Below are 13,422 nucleotides of genomic sequence, written 5' to 3'. Positions count from 1 at the left end.
CTGTGTAATAATTTGATTGTAGCAAATTTTTATATTCATAAATGTAGATTTGTTAAAGTTATATATGTTTAACAATGGAAGTTGAAAATGTCTGTTTGTTATTTAAAGGTTAAATAAAAAATACAAAAAACAAACAAACAAACAAACAAACAAACCAACAAAAACCCTCTGCTTGCTGTCACCTGCCTCTGAACGATTCACTGGTTTGACTGAAATGAATCGCGAATCAAACTTAACTGAATCAGTATTTGTTCATACACTTTAGTTTACCCGGGCATTTGGAGGAGCGAACAGTGCATTCACCGTCTCTCACAGGTGTCAAACAGAATTACAGGTACATTTACACCTATTCTACGATTTTATACACGCGACAACATGGTTTGCAACTAGAAATAATCGAATATGATTGTTTTTTGTTATTGTGTGTTATTTTTCTGTCGAATAATGGCCTCAGTTTGATGTGGCTCACTGTCTAATTAAGTTAACGTTAACTTAACTTGACGGTTGATATACAAATAAGTTACCAAAAATACCAGATTAATGACATATGTATTATCTTTCTTCTGTTTAAAATTTAATGTTAACTTGCAAACCACGTGTTATAAGTGAAATAATCTCGGCTATTAACTTAAAACGTTTTTATGAAGCCACGTGTTCACCTCCATAGAGGTGTCGTCTGCAAAAAAGACAGACCATCATTATAATCACTGAACGAGCGAAAATGAAATTTGATTATTTCTATTGTCCTCATTTGGATTAAGGTCTCTGAATAATCATTACAGCTGTGATCTTTGCTTAATTATGCTCTTCTCTGCTGTAAAAATGTGGAGACCATCAAAGAACATTGTAATTGTTTTATGCTAAAAGGGATAGTTCACCCAAAAAATAACAATTCTGTCCTTATTTGCTTGTTTCAGACCTTAATGGGTTTCTTTCTACTCTACTGTTAAACACAAAACAAAATGTTGCAAATATGGCTGCACGAAATCTTTTTATTTATTACGATTATTACAATATACATTTATTGATGTTTTAAATGGCTTTAAACTATTGTTTGAAACAATTGCATAACATAATTGTATATATAAAAATAACAATAATAAATTATTATTAAAAATATGCATGAAACTGAATAATATATTCACATGTTACACTGTACATCACTGTATAATTTAAAATGTTTTACATTGACGTTACAACAGCTAACTTAGTCAAGAGCAGGGGTGATTTTAATTGTCTTTTGTTGTTTGATTAATATTAAAAGAAACAGACAGCAGGAATAATTTGTTTTTACTTCAAGACAATTCGCAGATCTAGATCTGGGGAAGCTACAGATGACATTTTATCAAATGCTTATGTTTCTAAAGAACGACTAGTTTATTTATATAGCAGATTTCATACAAAGTCCTTTACATAAACAAGAATAAAAGAAACAAAAAAAATAAAAACTACAATAAATAAAAATTATCAAAAACAAATTAAGTTGTGCTGATTTATCAAAATAACCGACGAGTAATAAAAAAATGAGTAATTACAGTAAGTCAGACACATTGACTTAATTATTGGATAAAATTTAATTCTACATACCGTTCAGAAGCCAGACTTTATTTGCGCTTCGTAACTTTTGACAGGTTCAGAATGATGAGGCACTTAAATTCTCCACCTCATGTTTTCTTCATGCCTTTGGGTTCAGCAAATAATTAAACAGCAAATTTTGTAAGAAATTTTAGTTTAAACACGCATAAGTGCGCACAGTGTGCACTTCTGTTCCCAAGTGCATTCGCAATGTCAACATCTGGGTAATAATGATAGCGTAAATGACTGGACCTAAGGCGCTCATACTGAATTTGTTTAATTCAATTCGACTGAGTTTGATGGACATTGCGTATTGACACAGGCTACATACAGACACACAAATTCAGTGCTCAGCATAATTGAGTACACCCCATTTTGAAAATAAATATTTTTATAAATTTCTTTGTGAATATAGTCAATGTATTTTGGTGCATTTTAAAGAAAAACAGATTAATTAAACAGATATATTTATTAAAATAATATTTTAGTTACTAAACATATTTAGAAATTAAAAAAATAATACAATTAAATTCAAACAAAATATTGCAAAAACAAAACCTACAAAATTTCAACAAATTTTTTTCAATTTTTTAACTTTTGATTTTTCCTCTTTTTAAAATTTGTATTTAATATTTTTCTATAACATAAATTTGGCTGTACTAGTTTTTGGACCATTTTTGTAAGTTATTTTGTTAGATAAGCTCCAGATTTGGCTTCAGTACTGACTAATCTAATGTATATGCACAAATATAATATTGTATAGCTTTCTTTTAAAAATATAAATGTAAAAGATAGATTTATGAGGGGTGTACATATGTAAGCTGAGCACTGTATATGCTTCAGAGTGCATGTTAACGCAATTGAAATGACACATTGTCATATAAATAACTAGGCCTTATAAAATGGTAGAGGAATATGATATGCTCTTAATGTGCCTCTTTTGCATTCAGAACATTTTTTGCAATTGCAGTTTTGAATGATTGGCATCCTTCAATCTTGATCATGATTTAGAAATTCTGTTAATTTTGCAGCCCTAGTTGGAAACCTGCAACCATTGACTTCCATAATATTTATGCTACTGTAGAAGTCAGTTGTTGCAGGTTTTCATTCATTCATTTTCTTTTTGGCTTAGTCCCTTTATTAATTAGTGGTCGCCACAGCAGAATGAACCGTCAACTTATCCAGCATATGTTATACGCAACGAATGCCCTTCCAGCTGCAACTCAGCACTGGGAAACAACCAATCACTCTTGCATTTACACATATACACTACGGGCTATTTAGTTTATTCAATTCACCTATAGCGCATGTCTTTAGACTGTGGGAGAAACTGGAGCACCCCGAGGAAACCCACACGAACGCGAGGATGCAGGTTTTCAGCTTTTTTAAAAATATATTCTTTTGTGTTCAACAGAAGAAAAAAGCTCATAAAGGTTTGGAAGCACTTGAGAGTGAGTATTTAGTGAGTACAATTTCATTTTGGGTGAACTAAACGTTAAGTGCATTGGGATGTACAAAGATGAATAATGCTGGAGGTCTGCATTGGTTTGATAATGGATATGCCAAGAAACACTTATTGATTTATGCTCTTTTTGTCAGTTGCAGTGAAGTGCAACAGAGGAAGAAATGGATCCAAAACGACCAACCTTTCCCAGTCCCCCAGGGGTCATCCGGGCACCATGGCAGCAGTCGACAGAGGATCAGAGTCAACTTTTAGATCAGCCCTCATTGGGACGGGCCAGAGGTCTTATCATGCCCATAGATGAACCTCTTCCTGGACGAGGTAGAGCTTTTAGTGTACTCGGAGAAATGCCGGTGAGATTTGGTAGAGGGATAACTCAGTCTATAGCTGCTGAGCCTCTGGTGGGCATGGCTAGAGGTGTGAGGTTACCTATGGAAGAGGGAGGTTTTGGGCGAGGACGAGGTTTTTTGCTGCCCACTCCTGAGCCCACTGTTGGGATAGGGAGAGGGGCTGCTATTGGACCAGTGCCTACACTGGACATTCAAAAAGCAGAGGTGGAGGAAAAGATGCCTGAGCTGCAAGCGGAGGTGGCTCCAACTGTTGCCAAGGTAAGCAGAGAAGTGTTTGCGGGGTCTTAAGAACTCTTAAAATGTCTTAAATTTCAAAAACAAAATTTTAGGCCTTAAATAGTTTTAAATTCACTCAAATATGATGTTGTGGGTTTTAAATCATTTTAAACGGGTCTTAATTTTTCAATATTCATGTGAAATTATTCAATCGGGCCAAAAAACATCCAATCACAAACAATTCGTCTCAATAAAACTTTTAACAAAAGTTACATTCATTAGCTGGGCTTGGTAATTAATCGAAAAGTAATCGAAATTGCCATTCAGAACCTATAATCAATCTAATTTTTCCGGGACGATTTTTTTGATTAATTTCCTTACGTGTCACATGATGCTGCATTGTTAAAGGCTGTGGCTGATTTTTACCTCTGCAGCCACATCTGATCACATCTGGTCAAGTAGGAAAATGGACTCATTCTTGAGCCTTACTTTGCTCTACATTGACGATGATTAAAAGCTGCACAAGAGATGTCTTTAGACGACATTTAAAACTTGTCAGAGAACTATCATTTATTCATCGTAATCGAGTTAATGTTTAATTAATTGAGATTTTGGGCCAAATCACCCAGCCCTGTTATCATTATTGTTTAACTATCTTACTTGCATTCTTGCAAAAATGTTTGTTTAAAATTTCCCCAGGTATTTATAGCAACCTGGTTTCGACACTGTTTTTGAAAATTGTCTTTTTTTAAGAAAAGTTATGGTGAAAAAAAAGTATAGATAACTAGTGTGCTTGTTTTGACGCATTATTAAAAATATTTTTTTTAGTGGGACACGTACAAACATCGGTTTGTACAAACAAGTGGTTAGTGTTCAACTTTGTACAAGTATGAAATTAAATGTTTAATGGTCTTAAAATTGACTTTGTGAAACCAACAGAAACCCTGGCAGAGGTTATTGAGATAGTTGACACAAAAATGTAAAATCATTTCAACATGTACACCTTCTTGTCATCTTATATGACTTATGTAGAGCTCAAATAGACAATTTAAGAATAATGTCAGTAAAGTCTTAAAGTAAGTGGATGAGTTCCTCACTGTAAAATGATTTAAAATATTACTAGTTAAAAATACTTCATATTTAAAGTATTTTTCAGCTATAAACCAATGTTTCCAGCTTTCAAATGTGTTATGAGTTCACAGTTGTTGTAAACATTAGCACATTGTAAAACATAGCTCAAGTTTAAACTATTATAAAAATACATTTCTATCTTGACATCACTAAGTAAAGGATTTGAGAATTTTCATTTCTGAGTAGAGAAGTATTAAATCACATCAAAGAAATGTATTAATTCAAATTCCAGTTGCAGACATTTTTTTAGTAATAGATTTATGTATGAAGTCTTAGACTTTGACTTCTTTTAGGTTGGTTCCCCTGGGACTGGATCGTCACTGGTGTCCATGTTCAGGGGTCTGGGAATTGAGCCAGGAAAGACATGGGGTAGAGGAGCTGCACCTGTTGGTATGTGATAAAACTTTTACTGTTTTGTGTGTGTGTTTGTGTGTGTTTGTGTGTGTGTGTGTGTGTGTGTTTGTGTGTTTGTGTCTTTTTATATTTTTTCAGGAGTGACTTTTAAAGAGATGAGAGACCAAGCTGATGATCAGCCATTTGCCAAAGTTAAGCAGTCATTTAACATCAGTTTGCTTAGTCTTAGGCTACGTTTACATGACAAAAAAGTGGCCAAAACAGATTTTTATTTTTTTTTCGTTTGAATGAAGTTTAGAAACAACATTTTTAAAATTATCAGAATTTTCACACTTGTGAAAAAAAGCTCATTTACTTATGCAAGTACCTGTAAGAAATTGGTGTGTGTACACTTGAGCAACAGCACTACCACACTGTTTAATCCATAGTTTCCTAAACGCGTACTATGCATGCTCATGACATCATCGTTTTCAAAGACTCTCATTTTTGGTTGTTTAATGAGACACAAACTTTAGTATGTGTATCCTGTTTTCAGATTGATGTGCTTTCAGTCCCAAAAACTCATTAAGTTTCCAGTGTTTGGCTAAAAACATTGTTGCAGAAACGGCCCCTCATGTTCCGACTGCACTATTTTCAAAGTAGTCGTGTGACAGATGTTTTCACACTGCATGGCTATCTGGGCTAGCATTTCGCCAATGCTTTATTTACACTGCAGGATGGATCTGCAACAGAGGATTTTACACTGCATGACTTTACTATAGGAAGAATTGCCCACAACTTTTCTTGGTCTGCAAACTACATCTCTCACAACTACATACACGTGAGAAATGACATGGAAACAATGCAAGGTCACACGGTATATCTTTTGTGTCAACTACTTAAAGAGAAAGAAGCCTTTAGTGGGCTAGAAAATGTTTTATTTTGCTCACCTGGCCTTTGAAGCAATTAGCAATTCCTCCTCCATAACAGGCCCTGGTGCTTCTCCCAAATTTACACTAGTTTTTCATTCATTTCTTGGGTCCAAATAAACCGAAAATAAGCCCTTTTAACTGAGATTGCATCTTTGGTAGTTCACATTGTATGATTGTTATTCACATGAAGGAGCACCGATTTGCCTGTGATTTCCGGCATTTGTCTGCGATTTTTCAAAACCTGCCGTGAGTCAAAATCGGGGCTAAAATCCTGCAGTCTGAACTCCGCATGTCAGCATTAGTCTATCCTGTTAGGGGTTTTTGACCAATTGTGCTTGTTGAGTCAACATCCATTGGTGTGAGAGCGAGCTCTAATTGGTTTTTCAGTTCAGCAAACAAGTGCATGAGAAAAATAGTGAATGTAATGAAAGCAAAATGACACAGGCAAGGTTCCTAATTTTACCATTTAAATAAATTATTATGCACTTTTAAATACATGAATAAATTCATATTTCTGTCCATCTGGAACAACAAAAGAGATAAATCGTAATCATGCTCTGCTTCGTTTAATGTTATTAGATGATTGAGTACAGACTATTGATACCTGCTGATGTAGACATTTATTTCCTTACACACAGGCTCTAAATGTACCTGTCAGTTGTTCATAGTCTTTATAGGGTGTTCGAGTTCACCTTTTTAACCCAGATACATTTGAGGTGACAGCTCTGCTTTCATCATTGCTATAGTTCTTTGCTGTCGGTTTTGTATGTCCGGGACATTAAATATATAGTCGTGACACCATTTACTCATCCTCTTTTTACTCAAACCCATTGTGATGTTTCTTTCATGGAACACAGCATGTAAAAGCTGTTCTTGTGCATGCAGTAATATTAGACTGTGATCAGCCTCTCTCCACCTCTAAAAAAAACCCATTAAAGCTTCAGAATACATGGCGTATATTTTTCGGTGGATAGCAACTTGTTGCCTTGTTTTTTGTGCTTGTTTGTACTTTGCCTACACAAATCCCATGTATTACTTGCCTTCATTTATTTCAAACATCTAAAAAGATTATATGTGCAAAGTCGACAATTCTGTCTAATCAATAGTGACTATAAAGACATTTATAATGTTACTGTGTTTATTATGCGGTTGTTTCAGATAAATGTTCTTTTTTCTTATCATTAGGGACCCTGAAAAACATAATGCTTTCCATTATAATAATGAGCACCAAATGTTAATTTCCTTCACTTTTGAAGTTTAGCATTTAGCATATTTTTTTTTCATTGTGTTGATATTTCACAGTAGTACTGTATTTTACTGTTTTTTTTTTTTTAAATGAAGCTACATGCCAACATCATATAAATTGCCAGCTGTATACTGTGCATTCTAAATACAACATGTCTGAATGCTATATGTTTTTAATCAAACTTGCACCTGTTTCATTATTCTTGTCAGCACTGTGCTGATTGCAATGGACATTAAATTGTGCGCCATCATTCTTGTATCCTTGGCAACACCAACAATAGTCACCACTTAGACTTGCAATTTACTGCTGAAGACAGCAGGAAGGTCAAGTAGCTAATAATGTAAACAAACTTAATCTGCATTGTAAATACAAATGCTAAAAGTAAGCACATTAATCTTGCATTTAAGTGCTTTCTTCTTTGTAAGGGCTTAAATAGTGATTCAGACAGTCCTTGGATGCTGTATCAGTGACCTTTCTAGGTTTTTGCATTACACACACTCTTGGGGAGCCTCTGCTTTTTTTTCTTTTTATTTATTTATTTATTTTGGGTCCATGCTGCACAGCAAAAATAATTTTCCTTATGCAAACAAACATGACATTTAAAGATAAGTCTTGCACCATCTTTCAGTACTATAATACCCCATGTTTGGTTGTTGCAGTGTTTCTTATGTTCGTAATGCACTGGTTCTGTAATTAAGTAAGCTGGCAGAATGTCAAATATCACCTGGGTAAAAAAAAAGTGCAATAATTAAATTTGTTATGTCGCTTGACATTAAATCAGATTTAACATGTTTTTTTTTCTCTGCAATTTATTTGTTGTTCAGATTTCCTTTAGTTCATGTTAACAGAATCAAAATTCTAAGTATAAACATTAGGGGTGTAACGGATCACGGTTGATCCGTGATTCATACGGATCACAACCCACAGTTCGGAGCCACGGGGCCCATGGATTATTAAATTTTTTTTACCGGTAGATTAATCCTAAATTTGTAACAATGGCAAAGAGATCGCCTCTCACATCATTCGAATCACATGTATGAAGGCATTTAGGCTTTCCTGTAAAATAAAAAAACTGAAAAAGCTGTGGTAGGTTATTCGGGATGTGGTGGGTATTATAAAAGGTGTTTTCTGTCACTACTTGTTTAGCCTGCTTTAATGCGTTCAGTGTAAGCTTACAAACATTCAAATAACACAGAAGTTCTTGTATAACAGTTAATAGTTTAAATAAAACCACTGATGTTTGTGGTAAAGATTAAAATCACGAACATGCATTTAACGACATTCAAAAATGAAAGTTGGTGGCAGCAATTACATTTAACCAATAGCATAATAACCAGCCATCAAAAATATACCTCTGAATAATTCTTTAAAAGTGATCATCTAGCAATGAAACATAAAGTTTTATGAGTGAATAACTGAATCATTTATTAAAATGAGTCTAAAGATAAAAATAGCGTCATCAGCAACAGTATTAACAGTGAAATTTTCACAGTACTAAATATTTTACAATTTATTTTTATTCGGCTGATTATTTTTTCATTTTATATTTAAAATTACAGGATCTAAGTTCTGTTTGTTTAAACCAAAAATTTCTTGCAGTGCTGTTTTTGTAATAAATGGAAAGCAAATTACATTTGTCTCCTCCCTTTTTTTGGCTGATCCGAAAAATGGTCCAATCCGTGACAACAACAAAAAAACAAACAAAAAAAACAGTGAGATTTGGGATCCATTACACCACTAATAAACATGGATGAATCTATTATATGTCTGTTTTGAATATTTGTTTTCAGGACGGGGTGCAGCAGGCGATATGGGGGCAGATTTGCAGCCAAAACCCACCATCATTGGAGCATCTCTGACTCCAGAAAGAGAAGAGGTTCGCTCAGAAGAATCGATCAGGTGACATTCAGTAACACCACAAAGGCTTGTTATTCCTTTGATTTGTTACTACAGTTTGTTGGAGTGCCTAGAGTTATTCATGTTTTATTTTGACATGCTGTTACCAGTGATAACAACCATTAATCAAAGTTGCTTAAATTGTTTTATACATTTGATTGTAAAAAAGTGTGGAAATATATTTACATTTTCAAATACACCACTCACACAACTTACACAAAAGCAGACATTTCTAAAATAAATGTTATCAAAAACTCATACTGGGCCTTTTATGCTTTAGTATTTTGACTGTTAACCAATTCTATTGGTTTTATCACACAGCAAGTTGATGACCTGCATTTTGTTCAATTGTATAAGTAAATGTAATATAAGTATGACCAGGTGAATCAAATGGGTCAAAAAAGTATCAAAAGGTTGGTCATTTGACTTTGCTTCATGTGGTTACAGTTTCCTGGGAAGAGGCTTTACTGGTTTTGGCAGAGCAGCAATGCCTCATATGACTGTTGGGCGTGGACCGATTGGCCCATTAAGTCCTTCACCTTCTGTCGCTGCCCCTTTCTCTTTGATTTCTGCTTCCTCATCCTCTGAAGATGCCCCGGTTGCTCCAGGAACACCTCCTAAAGTTGAAGTCAAAATTGAGACAGTGAAGTATGAATTCTCTTTTAGACACTACTTGTCATTTTTGCTATTTTGGATCATTCAGAATGTTTTGGCTCAGTTCTATTTAGATTTTGATTAAATGCATATTTTATTTAAATAAATATTTTTTAAATGAATACAACTTTTATTTCTATTTTATTAAAGTGAATTATTACATGTATAATAAAATATTAATAAATAATAAAAATTAATAGCAAAATAAACATCTCATTTCTAAGTGCAGTTTTTTTTTGTCATGAATTACACTTTTTACACACAAAAAATTGCAATAGACCTAAAGAATTCACCATTAGTATACATTCAATTTATTCTTAATGAATTGTGTTGTAATAAAACCTAATTTATAAATAGGTCTCTTCATTAGTGTGGTTATTCATAATAACTGTATAATGTCTCTCTTACCTTGTGTTTCTACAGGGAGCCTCTGCAGAAGATAGGAACTAAAGGCAGTCCCATACCCATTGGATCAAACTACATCCCTATCTGCTGCAAAAACGATGCAGTGTTTCAGTACCATGTTACTTTTACGTGAGTCTTAAAAATGGATAAGAATAAAATTATTAATAATAATAATATATATTATCAGCATTAAACTGAAGTTTTATAAAATAAATGAACTTTGACATGCTTAAAATGATGCACACTTACATTAGATGAAGACATACATAATGTGTAATATCTGACATGTTGAAATGGTCTCCCCATTAGGGGCTTTTCACACACTGTCTTTTATACATACACTACATTCACACTCACAATAGAAGGAATAGAACTGCAGTGTTTATGCTTGTGCACTCCATTGTGCTCTTATTTCAGGTGTAATAAAAAATAGGTATATATGATATTGACAGAATTAATATCATAATTTGATAATAAATAATAATTTAGTGAGTATGTTTTTGTGCTTCTGTCTTGGCTGGTTAGGTGTGACTGGCTGTGTTTCCATCCACCTATTTTCATATCTAAAATGTGGATAAAAACCGGTTGATGGAAATGTCATAATGTGCATAAGATTTAAAAATGTGCATAAAAAACATGCGCATAACTCGGTAGGATAAACTTTCTTTATTCAATAAGTAAAGATGCACATAAACTACGATTGAAACACTTTTACCGAATAAATTCTTGTATGTGCATTAAAAAAAGTCGTGTGATTTAGTTATAAGAGATCATGTGATTATTAAAAAGTGTGTGAATAGACAAACCAGCAGGCTGAGCACATTGTGAAACATCTGAAATGTTGTTTTGGTCATTCTAAAATGCCTTAACCATATCAGTATTAGTGTTAAATATATTAAATGACTTCCAGACTCATAAGCGTCTGCTTCACGTCACATGCCTTTAATCACCACCGTGCATTCACTGCATGTCAGATTGCCTTCTGAGGAGCAAGTCATTAATTAAATGAAGAAAAGATTCACACAGCTTCTCCTACCATAGCAAATTCAGTTTTTATCTTAACATTTAGCGCCAGTTATTTCGGAAGTGACGAATTTGTTCTCTTTGATTTGTTGGATGGAAACGCTGCTTTACACATACATTTAATTTGCATGTTTAGATGAAAACAGATTTTTATAGGTGGAAACAATTCACAGTTGTAACTAGTAATTATCCTTTCAAATCATTTTTATTACAAACTGTTTCAAATTAGTTTGGAATAATTAGTTCAAATTAGTTTCAAATTAGTTGTCAATAATGGGCAGCAAACTGTAAAGAATTAGATCACCTGTAAACACCCTCTCTGTCTCTCTTCCCTCATCTCTCTTTATTTTCTTTGGTTTACACAAGAAAGTGCACATTTAGTAGACATCATAAGTTTAGACTGAATAGCAGTGATTAGCACCATTGTCTTTTGAGGGCACATGATTTATGTTATTAATAATTACCTCTTTCAGGCCGAACGTTGAATCACTTAGCATGCGCTTTGGAATGATGAAGGAGCATCGGCCCACTACTGGAGAAGTAGTGGCTTTTGACGGATCTATCCTCTACCTGCCAAAACGTCTGGAAGAGGTTTGTATTGGTGTGAGGAATTTTTGCTTTCACTTACACTTTCCTGTTGTGTTCAATGGCTGGTTTTTCAGTTTGAGGTTTACTAACTATTGTGACCAGGGGCTAGTTCCATTAGGTATCAGGGTGATTATCTCAGTTAATTGACTATAGTTTAGAAAAGGATAAATATGTCAGGAGCTCAGAGTTAAACTATGGCAGCTTTTTCAGTTCCTGTTGGTTTTTAGTCTACTGTGTGATGAGTTTTGTGGGTATATGTCACAGTTTAATTTTGCTATCCTCACTTAAATGACCTAGTGTCCTGCACCCCTAATACAAAACCAAACAAACAACAGTTATAACTTTTTTGTCTGAATAATTTTTGCTTTGACTGTCTTTTTTTTTTTTGGCTTTGCTATTTACTTTGGCTTTGCTGTTTAACAGGTGGTTCATCTAAAAGCTGAAAGGAAAACCGACAATCAGGAGATCGACATCAAGATCCAATTGACGAAGATTCTGCCTCCCAGCTCTGACCTTTGTATCCCGTTTTACAACGTGGTCTTAAGGAGGTGTGTATCCACATAACTGTATTCTCAAAACACTACAAAGTCAGATTCCCTTGCAGTCACTAATTATTATTATTATTATTATTGCACTCACTGTTGGTCTTTAATAAGCAAAATTTTATATTTTTTCCCAATACAATTGACTCTATTTCTCAAAATAACTCCACTCTTCATCATTCATTGTACATGGAACTATGAATATGCTAATTAGTCTCCGCCTCCACTGACTCACACCAGCGCTATCTGCTCCACTTTCACTCAATTGAGCAAAGTAATCGATGTAGAAAATGCTGCACAATGGCAAGTGGCATACTTGGATTAATGGTTATTGCTATGTCAGTCACTACAATTTCAAGAGTGAATCTGTGAGAGAATTTATTCAGATTCTAGCAAGAGCGCTCCACTTATACTCAATGAAAATTTGTCACTCATCTTAGATCCTATAATCAGTGAAGCTGTCTACAACTCGCAATGAATCTTATTTACATTCTATTTGTCTGTTATGTGAGGATTCGTCAATGTGCAGAACACAGTTGTGAGTGGTTTCTGACGTAAACTCCTATGATTGCCATTGCATTCGAGAAATCCAGATATGTCTGCTATTGGCTATGTTGCTCAACACTGCAAAAATAGAAAATAGATTTTTGTAAATAGAAAAATCATTGTAGCAGAAAAGTCATTGTAGTAGGAATACAGAAATGCACTGGAGGTTTTCCCAAATCTGCTTGGCCAATATTTGGCAAATATGTTATTACAGCTGATGCTTAGTACTCTCTAGCGTCCCTGTAGATTGATTCCTGGCTCACTGCAATGCTGGTAATTGATGTCATTAGCCTTTGGCTTGGGTAAATTATCAGACAGCTAATGATGTGTTTCTAATTTTACTGAGGCTAAGTCCACACATACACAGGTATTTTTATATTCCCAGCTTTGAAAATGCATTATGGGCACGGCGAACCAACCCCTTTCACACATACAGACTTTTCTGAAAAATAACAATTAATAAGCAATTTTTCATGTGTGAACAAGCTCTTTTTGAAAATGCTGATAAATTCGTTTTACCAAT

At 34.2% G+C, this 13,422-nt stretch overlaps 1 protein-coding gene across 2 annotated transcripts in view; it reads left to right on the top strand.

The window, feature by feature from the left end:
* The first annotated feature begins 254 nt into the window (after positions 1-254).
* piwil2 (piwi-like RNA-mediated gene silencing 2) overlaps positions 255-13,422 on the top strand; it is a 40,747-nt gene continuing 27,579 nt past the window's right edge. The window contains exons 1-8 of one of the 2 annotated variants that reach the window (NM_001365624.2): positions 255-334; positions 3,175-3,645; positions 5,028-5,124; positions 9,036-9,144; positions 9,589-9,789; positions 10,219-10,329; positions 11,697-11,814; positions 12,235-12,359. In NM_001365624.2, the coding sequence (NP_001352553.2) occupies positions 3,202-3,645; positions 5,028-5,124; positions 9,036-9,144; positions 9,589-9,789; positions 10,219-10,329; positions 11,697-11,814; positions 12,235-12,359 (1,205 nt within the window). In that variant the 5' untranslated portion in view covers positions 255-334; positions 3,175-3,201. The remainder of the gene's footprint in view (positions 335-3,174; positions 3,646-5,027; positions 5,125-9,035; positions 9,145-9,588; positions 9,790-10,218; positions 10,330-11,696; positions 11,815-12,234; positions 12,360-13,422) is intronic. The other variant, XM_087252815.1, reaches the window with a different exon arrangement.

This window comes from Danio rerio, chromosome 5 (genome assembly GCF_052040795.2).
Source record: "Danio rerio strain M-AB ecotype USA chromosome 5, GRCz13ab, whole genome shotgun sequence".
Classification (NCBI taxonomy): domain Eukaryota; kingdom Metazoa; phylum Chordata; class Actinopteri; order Cypriniformes; family Danionidae; genus Danio; species Danio rerio.
Note: the sequence above shows the minus strand (reverse complement) of the source record. Positions and strands in the feature narration are given on the sequence as shown.